Raw genomic sequence first — 24383 nt, 5'->3', positions numbered from 1 at the left:
GATAAAATAACTTAATTAAATAAATATTTATTGGGCCATTAGTAAACGTGAACTGTCTTAGGCACTATGGGAAAATTAAAAAATGAAAAATAAAAAAGTAAAGATTAGCATCTAATATAAATATTGAAAATAAGTAACAGATGTAGATTAGACCTGGAGAATTGCCAATTATAACACTTTCTAAAAATCTGAAAACATAGGTCTTTCAAAATTGAAATTCTGATATGGTCAGTCCTTATCATTAAATTATCTAATTTTCAACACTCTGAAACTTTTCACCATTACGACTGCATTAGTAATCAAAGAGTCAACAGCCTGGGCATTTATCATGGACATGCACAGAAAGCCTATTCCCAAGTAGAAAGCCGAGGGCTCTGGGGACAGTGGCAGTGCTCAAGCTCAGTTCACACCAAGCATTTCTTGGCAGGCCAGGCCAGGGCATGCTGGTCCTGTCTCTAATCCTTCCTGCGTCTCCTACCACCACCCACCACGGTGCCCATGTTCTCCTCACAGGGTCTGCAATTAAGGAAGTGAGATCTGAATCTTAAATCTTTAGGGCTTTCCTCCATTCCACAGGAACACTTTGTGCCTGTGTGATTTAAATTTCCAGAACGTTTTCTGCATATAAAAATACAATTTACTAAACAGATTTTTAATAAAGAGGCCACTTAGACTGAAAAGTAATTATTTTGCAAAAATATTCTGTGCAATATCTCTTGATAGAGTGAGTGGCAACAGATTTTAAATTACATTTATCTGATAAGGTAAATCAATAAAGTTTCAAATTCTGCCTCATAAAGCATAGTATACTTCTTGATCTAGTCATGAATTATCTAACCAAAAATGTGAATAATATATATTTGAATGTAGTCTTTGTGATCTTTAAAAAATGAGCTTAAAATATAACAAGACCATCCTATAAAAAGTTTCTGGAGATAAAAGTGAAAAAAAGAAAATCATAAAGGAAAAGACTGATAGATTAGGCTACATGAAATCAACCTTCTGAACACCAAAATGATCATAAATAAAATTAATATCCTTATTCATTTAATCAATATATTTTTACTGAACACCTACCAATTGTGAAGCCCTATTCTAGGAACTTAGGACATGCTAGTGAACAAAACTAACAAAAATGTCTGCTCTCATGAAACTTGGGAGTTTAACCTTTTATGTCTTTAAGATATAAAGAGCTCTTAGAAACTACAATGGATTTTTTTTTTTTTTGGTCTGTCCTAAATCTCTTCCTTCTGAAAACTTCTCTACTTAGAATGATTCTATGAGGGTATCAATCACAGAGTGGACCAATAAAAATACCCCATTACCCCATACAGTGTGGTTGGTCCTTCTATGGGTATGTGACTCAATTAGGTCAGGTTCTGTGAGGGTAGTTAATATAGATTCTTAGAATGAAAATCATCTCTTCTCCTTTTAATAGAACAACCTAGAAGATCCCAGGAGCCATCTTTCCTGTAACATCAGAAAATTCTTACTAAGAATGAAGCCAACAATAAGGAAAGCAGAACCAAAAGATGAAGAAGGGAAAGGGAGAGTAGAAGGAGATTCCTAAAATATTATTTAAGCTCACATCTCTATCCATAGCTGAATCAGGCTCATATCTCTATTCATGACTCAATAAGATCATTACCTCATGGAATAATTAAACCAACCATTAAATTCTTCGCTGGCTCAGCTAATTCAACTTTTTTTTTTTTTCTGCAACCAAAAGAATACTGAACAATGTAGAATTAATGGGGGGAGAAAACGATGATCAATGTGCAAAGAACACGAGTATTCAAACAACACAAAAATATGAATAGCTTTAAACATATTTTTTAAAGTTTAACTCCATCAGAAATAAAAGGAATACAAATTAAAATACCAATGATTACCATTTTTATGTGGCTGAGGATGTGGGTAAATAAGCACTCTGACACACTTCTAGTGGGGGTGTAAGACCAATCCTTCTGGAAGTCATTCGTCAATGTCTATCAAAAGGTTTAAAATATTCACAACTAAAATCAATACTATAAAGATATTTGCTCCCTAAATTATTTCAAAGTTCAATGGTATCCCAATCAAAATCAGTTTAGGATTAACTTGACAACATGCTTCTAAAGTCTATCATCTCTTAAAAAAAATATATATATATATAATATATATATGCCTATCTACAGGAAATTGGTTAAGTGAATTGTAGAACATTCATATAACAAAATAGTATACATCCAGTAAAATGAATGATATAGATCAATATGTACTGATATGGCATGATATCTAAGATCTACAATTAAAAATATAAAGTACTTAACATTTGAACAAAACAAAATAAACACCTGCCACACTTTAAAAATTCACGTGAGTGAATAAAAAAAAAGTTTCAAAAATATTCCAAAAAATTGATAAATACCAAGTAATAAAGGTTGATGGAGGCAAGGAGGAAAGGGAGAAGAACTACATAATAAAAATGTATTATAAAAGTAGAGAAATTACATTTGAGTGGTACTGGATTTTTTTTAAAAAATCAAACCAAATTAGTAGACCCAAGTGTGTGTGTGTGTGTGTGTATGTATATACATATACATATATATGTATATATACGTATGTGTATACGTATATATATGTGTATCTGAAAAAATTAACTGCTAAAGACAAATACCAACCATTTGCAAAAAATAAAACTATATCAATACCTCACATTTCACATTAAAATAAATTTCAGATGAATCCAAGATGCTAAAAAAAAAAATGAAAGACTCAGAAGATAACATATGTGAACATCTGTATAACTTTGGAGTGAGGAAGGCTTAGCAATGTGTATTAGGAAAATGAAAACTTTTGAGAGACCATGTGAAATTAACTGGTTCTAGTCTTATCATCCCAATATAAACAACTACAAAAGTAGATAAAATATATAAAACCAATGTTTTCAGACATTGAAAAAGAAGCAAGAAAAGGCTCTGATCCCTGAAAGATGGGAAAAAACAAGATGAGCCTTATATCACTCCAGCTTTTGGCCTTGAAGCACCTTCTAGATAGATGCACAGTAAGGGGGAATCCAAGTAAAATACCCAGGTCTGGCTAAGTTGGGGTAAGAGATCAGAATTATGTGAGTCCAACACAGGTGAAATCTGCAAGACTAAGTGCCAGAGAGAAGGAGGCCTTATAATGAAGAGCTCCAGAAACCACCATATGGGTACTGTTGAGTCACTGGCTGAATATTAACTGCTCAGGTGTAGATTGATACTCCATGTGAAAATGTCAAAATATGTCACATGTAAGGGTAAGTTTTCTTTCCTGAAACTATTTTTCAGGTGTGTGTGTATTCATACACTGGGTCAGGATGTAAAATATCTTTCTTGCTGTGGGTCACATTCAAAAAAGTTTCAAAGCCATTGCAACAGCTTATGAGCTTTGGGTAAGTAAAGCTGCATCTGCTTTAATTCACCATTACATGTCTAGAAACAACAAACTACCTGACACAGGCAGATGCTCAACAAACATTTGTCAAGAGAATGGAAGAATGAGGACAAGAGATATTGGGAAAGGGAAAAAAACAACACTAAATTTTACCTATGTCACAATCTTGCTTTAGTCTCTACAGAATCCTAAATAAAACCTTGTATTTTTCTCAGAAGATTCTTGCTAGGAGAGTAATCCGTAAAACCTAAAACTCTTTTTTACGTTCTAACTTTCAAGCCTATAGATAGGTAACCAAAATTAACTACTTGAGAGTCCCCACCCCATACCCCACCCAGTGCCATCCTTTTTATAGTTGGTCCCCTGCAGAAGGAGATGTAAGTGGTGTCCTCCTCACTGCCTCCAGGCCCAGCCAAATTTTGCTATCCAACTCCTAATCTTAAAACCAGCTTATCTTTCGACTGGTGAAATTATCAATGTGAAATAGGTAAGGTTCAACCAGGAGGCAGCAGAAAAAGGACTGTTCAACAAAAAGTTCGTTTATTCTCTACTAATGTATTGGAGAAATAATCCTGCCATCACCACTGCAGCCAGGAGTCAAAAACCACATTGTAGGGTAAGAATGAAGCCACAAAATACTACTACTACAGCTTCTGCATGACATGTGCTAAGCATTTTATTGATAAAAACATTTTGTTTCAAGATTGAACCATGATGATAATCCCTCCAATTTACATATCAACGCTACTGGGGTTCCCTGGATTGAGGGTCCACCTGAGTCAATCATTTCAACACATCTGTGTCAAAAGAGAGTAAAATAGGCATGACAGAGCCCAAGTCAAGTACATGAATAAGGAGCAGGAATGGGGTCCTAGGAAGCAGACTTCTTCTTTCCCATAAAATCTCCTTAAAATTGAAAAACTTGTTTCCCAAATCTAAAAAAAGAAAAATAGTAAAAAAAATTAAAAATAAAAATAAAATAAGAGCTTGTGAAGGCACTCTGAGGCTATCTTCCCAGTCAGAGAGCCTCCGAAAATGAGAATTTGATCTCTCTTTTATTACCTATTTGTAAGTATTCTAAACTAAACTGAATAGCCACCAAAACATTCATCTCACTTCCTATTTCAGAATTCCTGTCTCTTCCGCTCTCTACATTATAAAGCTATTCTTAACCAAAGGTTGCCACGCACCCAGCCTATGAAAACACCCCATGTTATCGTATCTTTTCTAATTCTTTCAAACATTCAGATGAATTATATTTATTGTACTTCTCTTCAATTAGTTAGAATATGGTTGAATTTTTCAAACTCTAAAACCCAACAACTTTCATGGGTTTTTTAAGTCCTTTTGCAGAAGCAGAAGTTGTGCTTTACTAACCACCTCCATTTATGGTTAAGTGGTTAAGGTAAGAGGCGAAATAAAGATGTTGCTTTAAGCTATGACTGAACACGAAAGTGAAGGTATAGGAAGTGCATGTTTACAAAGAGGCAAAGAACGAGATCTGACAACAGGATGAGATCTGCGGGCCATCCCCAAAGATGCAGACATATAAAACTAATCAAGCACCTGATCTAAAATGCTTTCTAACTAAGAAGCAAGCACATACAGGTCTCAAAAATACCAATTAGCCAATGAACTAAGAAATAGAATATTCTGAGCTTCTTTCACATTTTTTAAACCTGTAAGTTTCAAGAACTTGAAGAATTTTATGGGCAATCTCTGTCATTCACTTTTATAAACTAAACAATTCTCTTTTTATTAGGTTTGCTAAATCTGTAAATGTAAAACAGGAATTTAGTGGCATTCGTGAACAAATCAGAAAAAGAGGGAGGGCCCTCTTCTTAAAGATGAGAAGATAAACGCTTAAAGTTTTATGTTTAAGGCACTATAACTACTTATTCAACTCCTATTTTATTTCTTGTCCTAAAAATATTACTAATAACTTCTGTCACCACTCCCTCATAATGCAAATTTGTTATGGCTATAGGGGAGCTTGGAACTTGTTTATTAGTCTAGGACCAAAATCAATCTCATTACATGTAAATGTGAGTTTTGAGTATGCTAATATAAGAAATGATTGGCAAGTAATAAGACCAGGTAAAGTAAGAGCAGCCACCTTCATGACATCAGTGAATGTGGATAACCGGGGAGAGGTTTAGGACTAGAAGATTAGATTTGGAAATCAAAAGCAGAAAACAGACAATTTTGGCAAGAATGAGGTCAGGGAAGAAGAAAGACATTCATTTATTTAGGAAAATCTAGAAAGTAAGCAACAGCTCAGAAAGTTTCAAAGAATGTGAATCTTTGTGCCCAACATATAGAAATGGGAGACCAAGGAACTGTTACCACTCTTGCATTAAGAGTACCCACTAATAACTAAATTGAGGGTAAGGGCTTAGATTGTGAGTAGAAACATTAGTGGAAATTAAAGTGAAAAAGGACAGCTTTTTAAAATAAGGTATTAAGCTGAGTCAAACAGCATTAGGCAACAAGATTCTAAATGATCTAATAACCTATCTAGAGATGATTTCCTTCCCCAAGATCAACTCACTTTATACAGTAAATAATGTTTGCACCCTAACATGTTAACTAATACTGCCTTAAACTACAGGCACACCCTATGAGAAGTAAAAGAGCAAATGAATATAACCACCCTCCCCTCCCCTCCCCTCCCCTTATTTTACCTCACCTCATCCTATTCTCTTGCTGGTAGTGGATTGAAAGATGGATATGGAAGTTATCCCTTAGCGAAAGCTGGGAAACTTTCTGTTTGTACCACCTTATATTTGTTTTAACACACTTACCAACATCTCCATAAACATACAGGCCCTTTGGAGGTTTGCTCCTTGAAAAAAGCTGCAAATTAAGAACAAATTATGAATCTCTAACACGGAAATAATTACATCATCATATACATAGTGTTTCCTAACTGTTCTATAATATATACAGGACTAAAAGGGGCTACTGTACACAGTAAATACAAAAAACTTGAAGTAAAAGGCTGGGAAGCCCAACTTAGGTTTCAACACAGGAGGCAAGAGCTCCTAAGCCACACAACTTAAGTCTCCATCCCCTTGGCTACACCATCTGCTAACCATGTAATCTTCCTCTTTTCCCAAACTGGTTCCCCAAACAATGGCAGCCTAGCTCATTCTAATTAAGCAATAGAGTAGAAGAATTTTTCTGGAGAAACTGAACGGTCTACAGGAAAAAAAAAAAAATGCCCAAAGGCACTTACTTATGTATGGGTTTCTTCCACAGAAAGAGCTGATTCCCTACCAGCTCACCTTATAGAAAAGCACACCAGTCAACGAACCTGAGATGGGCCTTTGAATCAGCTTATTAATATTTGAAAAGATACTAAAACAAATTGACAGCCAAGAATCAACAGATTTGGGGGGAAAAATCTTCCAAGAGGAAAGTTGGAAACCAGAGTAAATATACAGGGAGAAAAAAACAGGAAACAGAGACAAAACAGAGAGAGCAAAAGGAATCTTCAGAAATAAAACTGTAAACAATATAATTAATATGCTAGGAAAAATAAGAGAAGCTATTAAAAGTATAAAGAACAAAATGCAATTAAAAAAAAAAAGAACATCAAGAACGAGAGAGCACTCTGAAATTTAAAATATGGTAGCAGAAATAAAATTTCTGAAAAAGGATTAGAAGCTTGAGGAAATGCTCCAAAAAGACAACACATAACCAGCAACAATAAACAATGAAAAATATAAGAAAATTACAAGATTAATTCAGGAAGTCCAGCATCTGACAAAAAGGAATTCCAGAAAGAGAAAACAGAAAAAAAAAATAATAATAAGGCAAAGATTTTTCTCGAACTGAAGGACTTGAAGTCTAGGTTGGAATAACAGACTAAGTATCCAACATAATGAGAGAAATAAGATCCATAGCAAGTCACAATCCTGAAATTTCAGACGCCAGAGATAGAAAGAGGTGGCAGTGGGGGCAGGGTTGAACAGGTCACAAACAACAGATAAAGACTTGAATGAAATTTGAGGGATAATGATTTCCTATTTAATCTATCTGATCTAGCCACCGAGTGTGAAAACAGGAAAATTGGCATTCCATACAAACAGGGTTTCAAAAAACCTCCGCAACAGAAAGAGGAACACCCAGGTTCCACAAAACACAAAGGATCCAGGGAAGGAAGCCCCGATAAGATGGAGGGTTACTCCGGGACTGCAGCTGCGCAGCGAGTCAAGAAAGAAATCAAGTTCAGAAACAGGAGGATAGAGGGCTCCAGGGAAAAAAACGAAAGGGAAATTCTCTTTACCCAATATTATTATCAACCCAAATAATCATCTTGAATTTTGAAAAAAAAATTAGAAGAAAAACTTTCAAACTCTGCAGCAGTTCTTAAGACACCTGTGCAACAACCAAGGTAAGCCAGAACAGAGGATTCAGAGGGTAAATGCAGAAAGATTATGGCACTTAGCGCCAACCAGAGTAGTCAATATTTTGGCAGAGAACACTGTCAAAAGCTAGACTTCAGTATCTAGTACATAATGCTTTTGCTTTTTAATATGTGGATACACTCCAACCTGCCTTAGAAATCTCTCTTGCTTTTCTGTTCCTCTTAGCTTTCTCTACAAAATCCAGCCCCTGACTCCAGTATGCTTCTTCCAGAAGAACCTTCACCATGGTGTAGACAGAAGGATGCACTTTGCTTTGATGGTACCCGATGGGTGCCTTCCCTGTGTCCCTCTGCACATTAGTTTTCCATCTACTCTTAGATCCCAGCCGAAAACAGATTCCACTCCTGCCAACACCTCTTAATTTGTCTTGTTTTAATATTGTATATGAACCATTCTTGTATTAAAAAGGTATTACGCTCTTAAACAATTTTAGAACAGCTTTGAATTGGAAAACTTACATGCAACCTAATAAACTCTAAGTATGTCCTACATATTAGAAATCTTCCAAAAGCAACATTCTTTATTAGGTAACTGGCAGTGTCACAGCAATTCATAATTCTTCACAACACATTTTGCGTAAATAGTCTAGGGCTTACTCTAGTACTGTTCACATGATGTAATCAATATATGCAGAATAAATAGAGTTCAAGTCAAAAAAAAATTAACAAAGATGAGGATAAAAGATGACAGAGAACCCAATGCTGCAAAAAAAAAAAAAAAGGCACTCAGGGTCCTCTTATATTTTACTCACTCAAACATAATTTATTTTTGAAAGAGCACTTTGACAAATATTGTATTACATTATAACATATATAATTCATATTATATTATATTGTATTTTATAGTAATATTTAGAAGATGATAAAGAAATACTGTTAGAGAGTACTAAAGGAGAAGATCCTCCAACATCTGAGATCACAGACACTTGGTATGACATAAATACTGTTTAAGATGAATATTTTACTCTAACTTTTTTTACTTTTTTTGCTATAAAGAAATTGATAAACAGATAGTCCTCTGATGATGTTAAATATCATCTATCTAAACAATATATATTCTCAAGTATTTTCACTTGCAGAGGCAAACCAATTTTCTCCTAACAAAATTTCAGTCTTCCAAGAATTACTGAAATTATTTCAAGGGATTTGAAAATCCATATTTTAAAGAGATAATCAGAAGATTAAATAGAGAACAGTAAGACTATTTAGAAAGCTGTAGAACAGGTCCTTAAGAAATTTTAAAATTCTTTATTCGTAGTGAATTCAAGGAAAGTTAGTTTCATGCATTTTTTCTAAATGACTAACTTACACAGGAACCCACATCATTTACATGCTCTTAATTTACATTTCCTCACAATTTACCCTATTTTTCGGTTCCATTAAATTTCCTTTCTTAATTTCCTGTAATTTTTTCTTATGTCTCAGAGAACTCCTCCCTGGCATGGGTCCTCGGTGCTGGTATTCTTCTCCAAGAGCTCCCCTCCCTGAGATGCCTCCTCCTCCTTGCCCTGGACCCCAGGATGCTGGCTGGCTTGCTGGCTGGATGCTGGCTGAGTTCAGCCCCTAGGAGGCACTACCTGAAGGAGATAGAAGGGAGGGGATGGAGGGCAATCCGGGTCATTCTCTCCTACTACTCCCTGCTTTGGTGCTGTGTCTCTGGCAGAGCTGCATCCCTCCAGGACCATCAGGTCCTCATGCCACAGCTCCAGTTCTCTCCAGGCTCCTCCTTCCCCTCTCTAAGCCTTATTTGCTGCCCTAGGCCTGCCCTGCCCCATGACTCTCTAAGTGGTCTCTTGATTAAGTTCTTATTTGAAACATTTGTTGTGAACTGTTTCCTGCCAAGACTCTGATATGTGCCCAACACCTAAAATGCAAAAAACAAACATAAGACAAAGACTTGGAAATATGATTGTGAATTAATTTCTCTAGCAACCAGTGTAAGATTTGTCATGGTACTTGTATCTCAGGAAATTTGTAAAAGAGGATGATGACACCTTCTCTAATGGGTTTTTGATGACTCCAGTTTCACTGCATTGTAGATTGTGCAGATGCTAAAAAAGGAGGATGTCAGAAGATAGTGGTAACTTACCACCCACCTGTTAAGCATAAAGGATACAGCGGAAGAGTACTACAGTTGAACCCAAAAGACCTGGTACAAATTCTTGTTCTACTACTTATTAGCTGTGTGACTCTGGGTGAGCCACATCAACTCTACAACCCACTATTTTCTTATCTATCAAGTGGGCTCGCTGCCCACTTCTGCATGCCTAATCACGAGACCCACTCACTCACGATAAAGACTGCACACTTCATGTGCTTACTGATACCCGTTTCCATTCAAGCCTATGGACTATGAATAAAGAAGCATTCACCCTTTGACATACCCTTCTTAAAGATCTGAACAGCACTAATGTACACTCCAGATATTTCATAACTAAAACTCTATACCAAACAAATCGAGAATACATTCAAGAACATGGCGCACAATTTCAAATATAGTCCATATGCTTAAGCCATAAAGGAAATCTCAATAAATTTTAAGGAATCAGTGTACTCCAACCATAATGTAATAAAATTAGAAATAAATGATGGAAGGATAGCTAAAAATAGAAAAATCTCATACTAAGATATTGACCTTCCTGTCATGTGTACCCAGACTTCTGAAGATTGCTGAAAAAAGTCTGAAAGCCCTGCAGAATGTACCCTCTCACCAGTCACTCCATATTGTCAATAATTCTGTTGCCCTGGTTACTTCATTCTGTCTCTGCACTGATGCTCTAGAATCTTCTCAGCTCCCTTCAAGCTAAACTACACTTCCTCCATTACTTTCAGCAGATGTCTCCTACTTCTTCATACAGAGAAGGCATTGGGTTGGAACACCTTCAACTTCCTATATGAAACTGCAATCCTACCCACATCTGCACCTATCCTTTCCCCACCCATGACAAATGAAGATGATTCCTCTTCCAGTGCAACTCTCTATCAATTTATGTGTCTCAGTACTCTCCACCCCCTACCACTCCTGCCAACCTTCTCAGGAACCCTAGTCTATTAAATTAAATTTTTCACTTATCTTGTGAGCCTTCCATCAACATCTTTATAAATGTCTTCCTGTGAATTTATTTTTTACAGTCTTGAAATGTAATGTCTTACGAGCAAAACATAAACCCAAAAACCATAATGGAAAAGATACATTAAAAGCAGTGGAGGCAAACATTTCTGTTTGGGGAAAAAAATGTTAAGGTAAAAAGACAAACTGCAAAAAAACCCTGCAACATTTATTACAGATGAGGACTTACTTCCTTAATAAACAAAGACCTTTTATAAATTGATAAGAAAAATACAAAAAGATTAAACATATGAAAGAATACTTAATTTCATACACAATAAAAGAGGTGTGATTTAAAATAACAATGAAATCCTGTCATGACAAAAATCTAAAAGCCTGAGAGTATACAGTATTATCAAAGGTGCAGGGAGACAGGCAGGCTTATAAATGGATAAGAATATGAATTGCTATAGTCTTTTTGAGGCAATTTGGCATTGTCTATCAGAATGTAAAGTATATATACCCTTTAATTGAACAATTCCTTTTCTAGAAATTTATCCCACAGGAGCACCCATACATGTACACAGACATATTAGTATATTCATATGATAGAGTACTATACCACCGTTAATAGCTATTGAATTGTGGGACACTCATATCGCCTGGATATAGTGTTAAATTAAAAAAGTACAGACCGGTGTGTATCCTGTGGTCCCACTATATAAAAATGAAATGAAGTTTTCTGGAGGGCTCCACAAAGAAACTGTCAACAATGAATGCATCTGGAAAGGGAATGGAGGTGGTAAGAGGGACTTAATTTTAATTGCGTACTCCTTTACACTGTTTTAATTTGTTACCAAGTATATGTGGGTTTTCTCATTAAAAAGGATGATCTAGAGAAGAGCAGATATGCTTCTGCCAGAGGACCCATGAGCCATAGCACAGGAAGAATAAAAGAATAAAAAAGGAATTAGGTACAAAGAGGATAGGACTGGAGAGGAGACATCAACTGACTAGAGTGTTTAACAAACTTTGGAAGAAAGAACATGACAAAGAAAGGTTAACCGGGAAAGCTGGGTAGGAAAGGCAGATCGCAGAGTGGCCCTGGAGAAAAGTGCCCTGAGGACAAGCACTAGAGAGGTTGAAAGTCCTGAGAACAAAGAGTCCTGTACAGCAAAAAAGTGGAGCAAGGCAGGGGGGAGTGGACATCTATATATAGAATAGTCACACACAACCACTCCTATCCCCCTCCAACACCGCAGCAGCACCCCAAGAAGACAGGCTGCTAACGCCTAGGCAAAAGACCACGAGCCTCTTCTCAGACCAAAATCAGGTTCATCGAGTTCCACTGTATCAGAGCATCCTCTGGCCTACTTGATGGAGCCAACAGACCACAAAGAACACATCTTTCAAAGTTTCCAAAGATTTTTAAACTCTAAATTTCCTATTAAAGTTTGAACTCTAACCCAGAACAGGATCTCTTCAGGTAGGGACAGGGAATTAATCACATTAGTATCCACAGAACACAGAGCAGACACTCAAAAATCAATGTCGATTCAACGCCCTAATGAATTACAGGTGATGGTTAAGAAATAACAAATATGTAGATTTCTGAGACAAACTTAAAGGAAATCATGAAATTTGTATATAGACTACACACAGAAACAAAAGGATGAGAGATGTATTATTGTCATAAAAATCTCTTCCCCTCATTCCTGCACTAGGCTTTTGTCAAGTTCCCTGCCTCAGATTTATAACTCATTTGCTAGTTGACTGTTCTTCCCTAACAACAATACCAGTTATTTATTGTAAATGTATTAACAAAAGCCTGAAAAATAGAACAAATATAGTTTGAAGTTGGCAACTAGAAAAATTTTATTGGACCACATGCTTTGAGTTAATCCTGGCATTAATTTGGATATTTTCAAACAGCTATTCATCCTAAAATACATCAGCCTTCTTAATATTTATTACTTTAGCCACTGCCACGCATCAACAGGGGCTTGATAAATGTCTTGAAGTGATGGTGACCTAGTCTGAGGACCATAGGATTCTTAGTGCATTAGAATAAGAGGTCTTTCCATGGCCACTGCAACTTCAGTCAGAGGTCCATCAAATATATCACAAAAAGAGACCTGGTGATATATGGGGGGGTTCAGTGCAAACACCATACTGTTAGAAAAAAAATACCTCAAATGCATGTCTTCTCTTGCGAAGTTATCTTTAAACACAACTATAATTTCCTCCCTAGTCTCCATTCGATTCCACTTTTCCACAACTGTGCAGCAGCGATGCCCTTTAGGTGAGAATGACCCCACTTCCAGCTCTATCCTCCACAACAAGATGATGGTTTCAGGGGAGAGCTTAGGACCTAAACTATGGATCCTGGGTCCAAACACATATACACATGTTCTTTAACGAAATAACTGTTTTTTAAAGAAAGAACATTTGGGAAAATCTGAAGAAATTTGTGGGCTTCATATTTAGGGTTGCCAGATAAAATACAGGATGCCCAGTTAAATCTGAATTTCTGATTAACATCAAATAATCGTTTAGTATACGTATGTCCCAAATATCACATGGGACATATGCATAGTAAAATACTATTCATTATTCATCTGAAATTCAAGTTTAACCGGACATCCTGTATTTTTATTTGCTAAATCAAGAAACCCTATAAAAGTATTATATTATGTGATAAAAGTATTACATCACTGCTAACTTTCTTGTGTGTGATAATGGTAACATAGTTATGCAGGAAAATATCTTTGTTAGGAAATAGGTAGTGATGTTTTTAGGAGTTAAGTGTTATATTGCTGTAACTTACCTTCAGATGATTAAAGAAAAAATAGAGAAAAGAAGAACACCAATGTGGCAAAATGTTAAATTAACCCTTAGTGGATTTAAGTGTACTGTTGAAATTTTTCAAAATAAAAAGTTGAGGAAAAAAAATAAAAAAGATTTTGATAAGGTGACTAATTATCATATTACTTTTACTTTTGAATTCAATCTAAAATCATTCCAAAAGTATCTGCATATTTGCATTTTAGACAACTGCTTTCAAAATGGTTAGCCAAACTATTCTTTTAACTGTTGCAGAGTAAACATTTGCCATCCATTATTCCAAATATTTTGATTGAATCATTGTAATGTTATCCTTTGTTCCTTATATTAAAATTCTAGTGTTAAAAAATAATCCTCATTAAAGTTATAAATTAAAATAGCATGTCCTCCACCTGCTACTCTGGCAGGATTTCCATTAGGACAAATAGATAACAGGGGTGGTCCTGTTAAAATAAAAAGAGTTATTTTCAATTTGTTTAAAATGCAGGAATACTACTTTTCCTGTTTCTCCCCACTCTCCCCACCATTCCATTATCTCCCAAAATGACAGAATCAGAGACAATGATTCCAGCTGGAATGCTGAGCATAATTACATCTTTTAAAAATTAGCATATATCATCCTCAATATAGACTACTTTTTGATAAAAATGTGTATCATTCAGGTTTCTAAGATCTTATAAAACTAAAAACTGAACTGTATGTTAGTACCCATAAATTCTCTATAAATAAAATCTTTTTTTAAATACCTTCAGCAGATTTGCAAGAGAACCCTCTTAACCTAAAATACACTAATTTGTTCAGTTTACTAGTATAATTAAGCCTATTTAAGTATCTAAATAACTTGCAGGGTGTTATTGTGTGTGTGTGTGTGTGTGTGTGTGTGTGAGCTTAAACCTCTAAATCAACCAGCTTAAGAAATGGCTTGCCTTCTGATTATAACAGAATTTGAAGGTGCAAATTACTTTTTAATGTCTCATGCATTCAAGCAACAAGCATGTATAAGTGCCTGTATGTGCCACTGGGAGACAAATGTCAGGAGACAATTTCTTCAGCGAATCCTTCCATGTTCACTTACTCCTGATAATCTGATTCTGGACCAGCTTAGGTAAAGCTATGCTAGGTGTGATCTACTGCAATCCACCACTGGATGTCCAGGACATAAGCATAATACTCAAACCAATGCAGAGTTCATCAAAAGAAAAATGTGGAAAGTACCCACTGGTCTGAACCTGGTTGAGGTTCTGAATTTGAAGAATTCAAGTGGCCTTCCAGGCTTCGTCTGGATTAACAAAGAAATGACACTAAAGAGAGAATGAGACCACAAACACAGCCTCAGAGAGGCAAATAGACATAGGAACCTACACTCTCACACAGACACATAAACAGGCTAACAGCCACCAGGACAACTACCTTCAGAATCAGCAGAGAATTATTTTGTGACTTCAGTGATGAAGGATAACTGAAAAGATGCCTTCCTAGAGAATCTTCAAGAACAGTAACTGTAAAGGCAACTGGTGAGTTCACTAGAGACATCTCTTAACTTCAAGCTTAAATAGATTTATGGAATCATAACTGAAAAGAAGGAAAATCTACACAATTCAGAACTAGGTTAATTGACTAGTGACTTCATGAGAAGAATGAAACCACCAGAACATAAAACCTATTATATGCCACGGCTTTTCCAAATACAACAATGCCATCTGAAAAGAGCCTTTTTCACTCTCCTCTACTCAGATTCTCACTCTTGCTACCATGTTTTCCTCCCTAATTCTTCTTCCAAACCAAAATCCTGTTGCCGGTGGATCCAAGTGGACAGTTCTTAAAACAAAGATCTGTTTTCCTACTCCCTAAATACTTTCTGCCAAGAGATTTTTCTAGCCTACTGACCATCCACCAAGAGGTTTTCCTGATTTTCTCTCTATGGGCTGAATTTTCCACTACCATCCCCATATCCTGAAAATAACAGAGAATTATCATTAGAGTTGATTCAATATTCACACAAACCTACTACTGAACATCCTGAACCTGACCAAAAACTTGAGACATTTTTGTCTCTCTTCAAAGTAATTTTCAATTCTCAGTAGTTTCAAAAACTATTACTTAAGTTATATCCTTTACACAAATGAAAGCTTTATATAATAATTCTCAGAAGAGTTCTATAAAGTTTATTTAAATTTTAATCTTATTGAGTGCATTATTTACATTTTATTATTCTCCCTAGATAGTAAACAGTACATTTAATCTAATTAATGGTCCATTATTACAGGTATAATACTGAATTTATGTAATACTGAAACTATTCCATGAGAGATCAGAAATTAGACACATTTGAAATGTCAAAGCCATTCTATATGCCAAGAGCAGTATCTTATTTTAATTTATTTTAATTATAAGACAAATGTAAAAATAAATATATTCACATCTGTATCCTTGGCTTCCAGCATGGAGCCTAGCACACAGTGAGACCAAACTCTCTTTTGGTTGAAATGAATTTATGTATAATAACTCAGGGTCCTTGGTAAGTGAAGAAATACATTTCCTAGCTAAGCATGATAGATGTTTCCAGAAATCTAAAAATCATTTACTTTTCCCTGCTACACAATGGAGCTGCTTTGCCCAGTACCCTCTCTGGGGATGTATTAATTCTCCTTTAGACGACAAGAAGATACTGGCTAATTATCCCAGTACATGAAATGAGCACATTACCTAGAGAAGACAAAACATTACCATATATGAGATAAGATTAAATCCAATATTATATGGAGACATAACTACACATCATACATAGAACTCAGAAACATCTAGCATTCACGAAAAAGATTTAAGGCCAAGAAAATTCAGCTTATGAAACTTCAGAAAAAGGAAAAAAATTCCATTGCTAAAATCTTTAAGATATTTCCTATGTCTGCCTTTCTGAGCACTGTGCTAATAATTCCCTTTCCTCAGTCTATTTGTAAGAGGGAAATGCTGACTAGTAGAGTCTAAAATTATATTATCAAAAATGTTGCATTTTCCTCAACATGATAAAAAAAACTAACCTGCTGAAATATCTCATAATTACACTAAAAAATATTTTTACTATGGAATATTATAAACAGGCTAACTTGGAGAAAATATTGGAACACCTGGTTACCTACCACCAAGCTCTATCAAATCTTTACATTTTGACATATTTATTCCAACATTTAAGTAATAAAATATTAGGTACAATTGAAACCCCCTTAGTGCCTTTCTTCTGCAAAGTTAACAATCCTGATTTTGAAGTTTATCATCCCTATGCTATGCGACATTCCATTTTAGAAATACATTTTGATTTATTTATCCATTTTTGTGGTATCTGCTGTTATCCCTCCAAAACAGACTCTTTGCCCATTTTTCTACTGGTTTGCTTAATTTTTTTTCTATTATTTGGTAGAAGTTTTTATATATTCTAGGTAGCAATCTATATATAGTCAATTATTTTTAATACAAATTTTCTCCCAGTCTGCAGTCTGTGGTGTACCTTTTCACTTTTTCTATGGTGCTTTCTCTTGACTAGAGTTTTAAATTTTAGTATAGTTAAATGTATCCATCTTTACTTTTATAATTCACGCTGTTATATCTTGAATAAGAAACGCTATCTTTTCCCATGTACTTATATCCTTCTATATTTTCTTCAAGAAATTTTAAAGCTTTACTTTAAATTTAGAACATTAATAGTATAGGATTTATTTTCTGTTTAGAGAGGTAGGTACTTAATTTTATTTTATTTTCAACATAGATAATTAATTGTCTCATCTCTATTTATTGAATAAGTCTATCTTTTCCATGATTTTCATTACCAACTCAATCATATAGCAAGTTTCCACATATCTTCTAGATTTTCTGTTTTGTTCCATTTCTCTGTTTGCCTATATAATAGAACAGCAAATAAAATAGTTCACCTGACTACAGGCAGACATATATAAAGGGAAGTACTGGGAGATTCGATTGGAAAGCTCGACTAAGTACAGTTCAAACAGAACCTTGAATACAATTAATGGTCCCCTAACAGCCCTCAAATCTCATTAGGTAGCAGTCTATCCAGAGTAGGGTCAAATTATGGCCTGTGGGCCAAACGCTGACTGATACCTGTTTTTATAAATATATATTTATTGGAATACATTTATTTATGTATTGTCCGGGGCTGCTTTGATTAAAACTACAATGACAGAACTGAGTAGCTGTGACAGAGATCATACGGCTCCCAAAGCCTAAAGAGATATCCTATGAGGTCTTTTACAGAAAATACTTGCTGACTCATGATACAAAGACCTCACTATAATTTCAAGATAGGTTCCATGGTACTGATGCCTTCCTATGGCCTACGTAATTCTGCTGCCATAAGCAAAATAGTCAGCTCTGGTTGAAAATGACAGATAAAATTCTAATCCTAAATATTATAAAATAGGGGCATAGCCCTTTTTGTTAGGTAGCTAGTCAGATATGAATGACAGGATGAACAAAGGAATAGGGGCCCAGCTTAGAGTCGGCCCGAAGAACAACCCAATGGTAGTAGCATTCTGGGTACACACATGTGCACTAGGCAAAAAGTTACATATAGCAGCCCAGTGTCAATCAAAATGACCTTACTTGTCGATCACCTAGAAATGCCTTTGGAACCACCCATCACAGCCCAAATATAATGCAGACATTCCTACTTCTGTGTCTTTTTTGCCCCTTTTTGCCCCTTTGTAGTCCTTTTGGACCTTTTGTGTTAGTTATTGTGGTTACAGTACTGGGACATATGCCTTGGTGCATACTTTGTCTTTCTAAAATATACTTTTAATAAATCTTTTCTAAATCTCACTGACCTGTAATTCTTCACTGAGTCAGTGAGGAAGAACTGAGGAAAATGCTAACTACACTTCTGCACTGTCTTTATCCCTCTCCCTCCCCAATCCCAACAATGGGCAACACTGAATTCCCATCAGCTCCGACAGTAACACTTTCTTTAAATTAATTTTAAGGGATTTATTAAAGACATTCTCATCTATGTTAATAGCATAATTTCGCCTGCTGAAACTATAACAAACCTTAAAATATAATTGAATACCCTGGCTAATTATTCTGGAGTCCGAAGCAGACCCACTACACTGTTTCTCGAATTTCAGATTTTAAATGAGTCTTTAGCATGTGTTGGTTTTCAAAAAACAATGTAGTTTGACCCCAATCTCACTTCCTTGCGGGTACTTTCCTGGGGTTAGGACACAATGCTTTTGCTTCAACTTTCATAAAAATTTGAAAAAGAAAAATTCATTTTAAAATATTTCTAGTCTTTAATAAAACTGTAGCTATAAATATTGCCTACTTTTTACTCAATGTTGCTTATGATTTTCTAAAGAACAAAGTTCCAGGAATCAGGGAAGCTTTACCTAACTTCCACTGCTCAACCTACTTTACTTATAGAAAATGCCAATTCTAAGAGAAATGGAAAAAATATGCTCACTGCCTTAGCTGGAGGGGAGAAGGGAGGAACTGAGGGAAAACCAGCAAACTGCCTGGAGGTCTCTCTGAAAAAATCTTGGATAAATAACTGAAGGGATCCTGACAACTAGGCCTCAGACATCTCCTGAGAGAGAAGTCCACAGCCCACATTCCAGGTATTGTACTCACAGCCTCCAGCCACTAGAAGCTAGAACAAGGAAAGCATCAAGACCTTGGATTAGCTGGACTGAAGACAGGGCAGTTCTTTTCTACGTGCATTGTTCTCAGGAGGTGAGAAAGGTGTCCAAATAAAATACGGTGAGATGTACAAGGAAGTTGGAAATAATTTCTCATAGGGAAAAACTAAAAATTATTTTGTGGTGAGCAGGAGAAAAAGAAAAGGAATTTTGTGCCTCCCCACCCAATTCCCAAATCTCTTGGGCCACAATGTCTCCTCCCAAAAGATGAAAAAACCTGGCAGCCTGATTAATGGAAACAGATTTTTCAGAGTAGCTCCACACTATTTAATTCTCTCCCTCCCTGACTCCAGAAATGCTTGATTTGGCTGTGTAAAAGTAATTCTAATTATAGTGATTTACATGAACTACTTACCATTTATGCCTAATTACCCCACAGCACAATAACAATTATGCATACATTAAATGTGTCAGATTAACCTGGTTGTAAGTCTTATTTGGTAACAAAAGTAAAAGGTTCAAACATGCTCATTCTTCATAGTCGGTTGCTTATATAGCATGGTCATCTGCTCATAACTTTTTCTATTTTTTATTAGCAAAAACCTTGTTACACAGGTAGGTGAAAGCGGCCAAATAATCTGCCACCAATTATATCTCATTAATTAATAATTCTGGCATTTTGTGAAGAAGGTAACTTTTATTTTAATATTATAGCTTAGCCTTATATAAAATTTCTTAAGAGTACAATGAGAAAAAAATAAGTCCACTATAATGAATATTTAAACATCTGCATTAAAAACAAAATCAAATGTCCATAAAATCATTAATTCTGTTTATCAAAATTAAGAATGCTATAAATAAAGTTCTATCACTAGAAAACCTAATAGCCCAATTTTCCTTCTCAACAATCAGCATATCAGTGTTTATTTTTTAGACGAACTAGGTCTGTGGCACCTTTACAATCTTCAAAATCTAAAGTTTTTATAGATATTTTACTCAAATTATATTAGATAATTGAGTCTTTTTCAATGTTAAAGATTTAACAAACTTCAGAAACTACAGGACAAATACTACCACAAAGATATGTTGATCTATCAACTAAACATTTACTCACATATGCATTAGGATTTAACAAATATAAGCTTCCATTAGAAACATGTGAAACTACTGGACATGTCAAATCTCCTAGTTCCATAAGATTATAAGTATACAATAAAACCAGCGTTTGACTCATCATAGCCAATTGAGATATCAAAGGTGGAAGCATGAGAAAACACCCCTAAGAAGAGCCAAACAATAATTTTGGGGGGAAGAGGGCTCATGGGTTTTATTTTGCCAAAAAGTAATTTTAAGGGGAACGGGGGTTGTGGGGGGAACTCTGCTGAATTGGCAATCAGATAAGTTAATGATTAAAGAATATTTTTGAGTGGACAGAAGTTCACCAGTCACAGTAAGATGAGACCAGAGATGATGCAGAGTGGGGAGGAGGGGAAAAAAAAAACCACTATATTTCCCAAAGCGAAAAAACTAGAAAGGGAACAAGATACAAAATTCACGAGCGTAATTTAACTCTCAGATAACCAAAAACTCCAGTTAAGTAAAACATCTTGTTTCCTGGCTATGACACATAACCAAGTTGTTATTTTATTTGGAAAGCCACCTGTATTGCAAACTATAATTAGGTATGCAGTACATAAGCAGTCTACATTTTCCAAACTATTTAGTTCTTTACTCACCTAAAACTTTTGGAAATATGGGGGAAAGAGGAAAGGCTAGCCATCAAAAAGGATAATTCATTATTTCCTATAACTATTGCACTGTACTGGCCAATCATAGAGGGCACTACAATTACAGCTCACTTCCGAGGGAAATTGCCATGCTCACAGGAGTCCCAGATGGAACCTTATGCAGAGATCCAATCTTTATGCTGGCTAGTGGCATCTGAAAAAGCCGGTATTAAGGCACTGCCCAAACGATGATGAAGTGGTTGGTTGGCCTATTGGATTCTTACTCAAGAGTTTAAACCACAGATACAGAGAGAGAATTTAGAAGTCAGTGGAATGACTGGAAGTGAAAATGGACATGGGGGAAAAGGAACAGAAAAGGGATTACATGAACAAAAGAGCACTGGAGTGAGAATCATCTGGTACCTGCTACTACTGCCTGTCAAGTCATCAAAGCTTTCAGAGCTACTAATGCTGCCAGCTCAAGCTTCCTGAGGTCTGCCTGTGTAATGGAAATGTCCTTCATTGCTATTTGCATAGGTAGTCTTATTCTATATCTCCATTTCTTTCTGTAACCTAAATGAATCTCTATTCCTTTGAACCAAAAGATGTTAACACAATGCCTTTTTCTTTATATAAAAATAAAACTATTTAATTATATTCTCATTCTTTTTAAAAAGTAAAATTACTTTCAGTAGAGTTTTTAAACAAAGTACTATTAACACATATTATACAGTACTTTTCTTCTAAAGACATAATAAACAAATATTCATGTATGAAAGTGAAGGGAGGTGATTTGGTCAATTAAAGGAAAACTAGTTTCTTAGATTAAACCATATTCTAACTCTTATTACTATTAATGTTCCTCATAATTTGAATATGACACCACTGATGTCACTGACTTCTATAATGAGATAAGGAATGGGAGTTTTCCTGTCATCTCAGAATTTCAGTAAAAGCTCAAAGTCAAGGACAAAGGGAGACAAGCTCTCCTATACTCTGAAGACAGGCACTAGTCATATCCATGCAGAGATTACTTAAAAAGAAAAAACGGCAAAAACAGTCTTAAAATCAAAGTGGAACTGAACTGATCAAGGTAGAAAGTTGTTAGCCAGGTAAGAAATGCTGTGGCATTTCCCCTAGATACAACCTCATGCCAAGTTCATGGATTCCCCAAGAGAAGCATCTAAAGAGATGAGGACTGAGTATAGAATGAGATGGGTATCCCCTTCCCCAGGTGGATGCTTACCTAAGTGAGGATGTCCTCAGGCAGCTACAAAAGCAGAGTATGGAAGAGTTCATGTAATAACATGATGTGTATCCCCAGGATCATGGGAGTGTATAGGATAAAGACAGAAACTGGTGCCTGCTTCTTATCTGCACAAGTCCAAGGGCAAGGGTTAGAGAAAGATGTTATACTTCTTGTGGCCTAAGTGGACACCATAAAAAGTGACCTGGCTAGAGCTGTCCTGAAAGGATCCCACCCAAGAAGGCCAAGTACAAAAGCAAGGGGGTCCCAGGAGAATACAGTGGCATGAGGCATTCCCCTACAGTCATAAGATATCTGAATGAAGCAGTGGGGAGATCCTGAGGGCAGTCTTGAAGATCCACCAATGTGTCTCAACAAAGAGCTAGCATGTCAGCATCTACCACACCAAAGGCCCTTAACTGGTCACTTAAGACTGTTGTTTCTCTCTAATCTTCCATCCCTCTCATTCTGACCCTAGAGAAGCCAGGCAAACAGGAAAAGGAGGAGGAGAGAGAGGAGAAGAATAAATCATCCCCCTTCTCTACTGCTGATCCTGGGCCTCGCCTGAGCAAGAGAAAGGGGAAAGCTTTGAATTGCACAGACTGGACAGCATCAATTATTACCTAATGTGAATCCCTCCGAGGTAAAAGAAAACTGTGGAACATCAAGAAGTCAGGTATGAGGATCTAACAGAGCTTATTTAAAGGTACTAGTAGGAAATGTTCAAGTTGTTTCATGACTGTACCCAACTACATTTAATCCATTTTATAAAATGCTTACACTTTTAACTGTTCAATCTTTAATACCACACAAACCTCACCTTTGAAAAAAGGCCTTCTGCCTCTACACTGTATCCTTTAAGGTCCTCATGTAATTTCTGCAAACACTGTATGACTCTTCTTTGATGTTCATCGTCCTTTAGCTCATGAGATTTGATCAGAAAGTCATAGTGATCCAGAGGTCCATGGCAAACAGCCATAGCTTTCAAATAAGCCTCTGTAGCCGCAGTTGGAGGCATACTCTCAGGTGTCTGAACTGTATAGGCTATAAACAAAAATATATACAAAATTTTAGACTTCTTAAAATTAAGACATTTCATAGTACTCTACATATGTTTCTTAACTCTCACATTAAAACCTTTAACCAATTATGAATGTATATATTTGAGTAGTTACAGTAAACATCATTTTTATAAAAATATAAAATAATTTTGTACAATATATTTATAATTATCTCATTTTAATAAAAGAGAAACCATATCCATAAGCTTTAATTGTAACTCCTCTTATAGTAAGCTTAACCTGCTATAGAGTCTCTGCTTTGCCTCCATTGAATTAAATAAGCCACTTGGGTTCATCAGATCTTTCCCACAGCAGAGCTGGTGCCTTTCTTTGAGTTAGGCCTAATTCTGGTTCTTGAGTACCAAGGCAGAGACGTAGAGACTAGCCACAAATGGTTTTCTACTGACCCTTTATTTTCTATCCAAAACCACACAGCATTCAGACATTACCACATGTCCCTAACACAAGGCTCGTAAAACCCCTGGAATTTCCTGAGGGATAGGAGTATCTCTTGATATCTCATCACACCTGAGTTATGCCAATGAGGTAACTTAGGGTGGGGCCCCAAGATAGCTTCAGAACAGGACTGGTCCCCAGAAAGACCAAGTGTTGAGGGGGTTGGAACTTTCAGCCCCACCACCCACCTCTAGAGACAAGAGGGGAAGCTGGAGATTAAACTCTATAAACGCTTTTAAACAACGAGGTTTGGAAAGCTTCTGAATTGATGAACACAAAGTGCTGGGAAGGAAGGGCACCATGAGAGGTGGAAGTCCCATCCTTGCCCTGTGCTTCTCTTCCATTTGGCTATTACTGAATTGTATCATTTATAATAAACTGGTAAACATAAATAAAGTGTTTTTCTGAGTTCTGTGAGACATTTCTAGCAAATTATCAAACCTGGGGGTGGGGGGGGCGGGTTGTGGGAACCCCTGAATTTGTAGTTGGCCATACAGAAGTGTGGG

At 36.0% G+C, this 24383-nt stretch overlaps 1 protein-coding gene across 5 annotated transcripts in view; it reads right to left on the bottom strand.

Annotated features, from left to right (window-relative positions):
- AFG1L (AFG1 like ATPase) overlaps positions 1-24383 on the bottom strand; it is a 169864-nt gene that overhangs the window by 102638 nt on the left and 42843 nt on the right. For all 5 annotated transcript variants that reach the window (XR_005654315.1, XM_039869898.1, XM_039869910.1 and 2 more), the window contains 2 exons: positions 23181-23404; positions 6225-6276 (listed from right to left, as the gene is read on the bottom strand). Coding sequence is in view for 4 of the 5 variants with exons in the window: in XM_039869898.1 (XP_039725832.1) it covers positions 6225-6276; positions 23181-23404 (276 nt within the window). In the remaining variant the exon portion in view is untranslated. The remainder of the gene's footprint in view (positions 1-6224; positions 6277-23180; positions 23405-24383) is intronic.

The sequence above is a fragment of the Pteropus medius genome, unplaced genomic scaffold, assembly GCF_902729225.1.
Source record: "Pteropus medius unplaced genomic scaffold, Ma_sr-lr_union100, whole genome shotgun sequence".
In the NCBI taxonomy this organism is placed as follows: Eukaryota; Metazoa; Chordata; class Mammalia; order Chiroptera; family Pteropodidae; genus Pteropus; species Pteropus medius.
The sequence above is the reverse complement of the archived record's forward strand: the minus strand, read 5'-3'. Positions and strand labels throughout refer to the sequence as shown.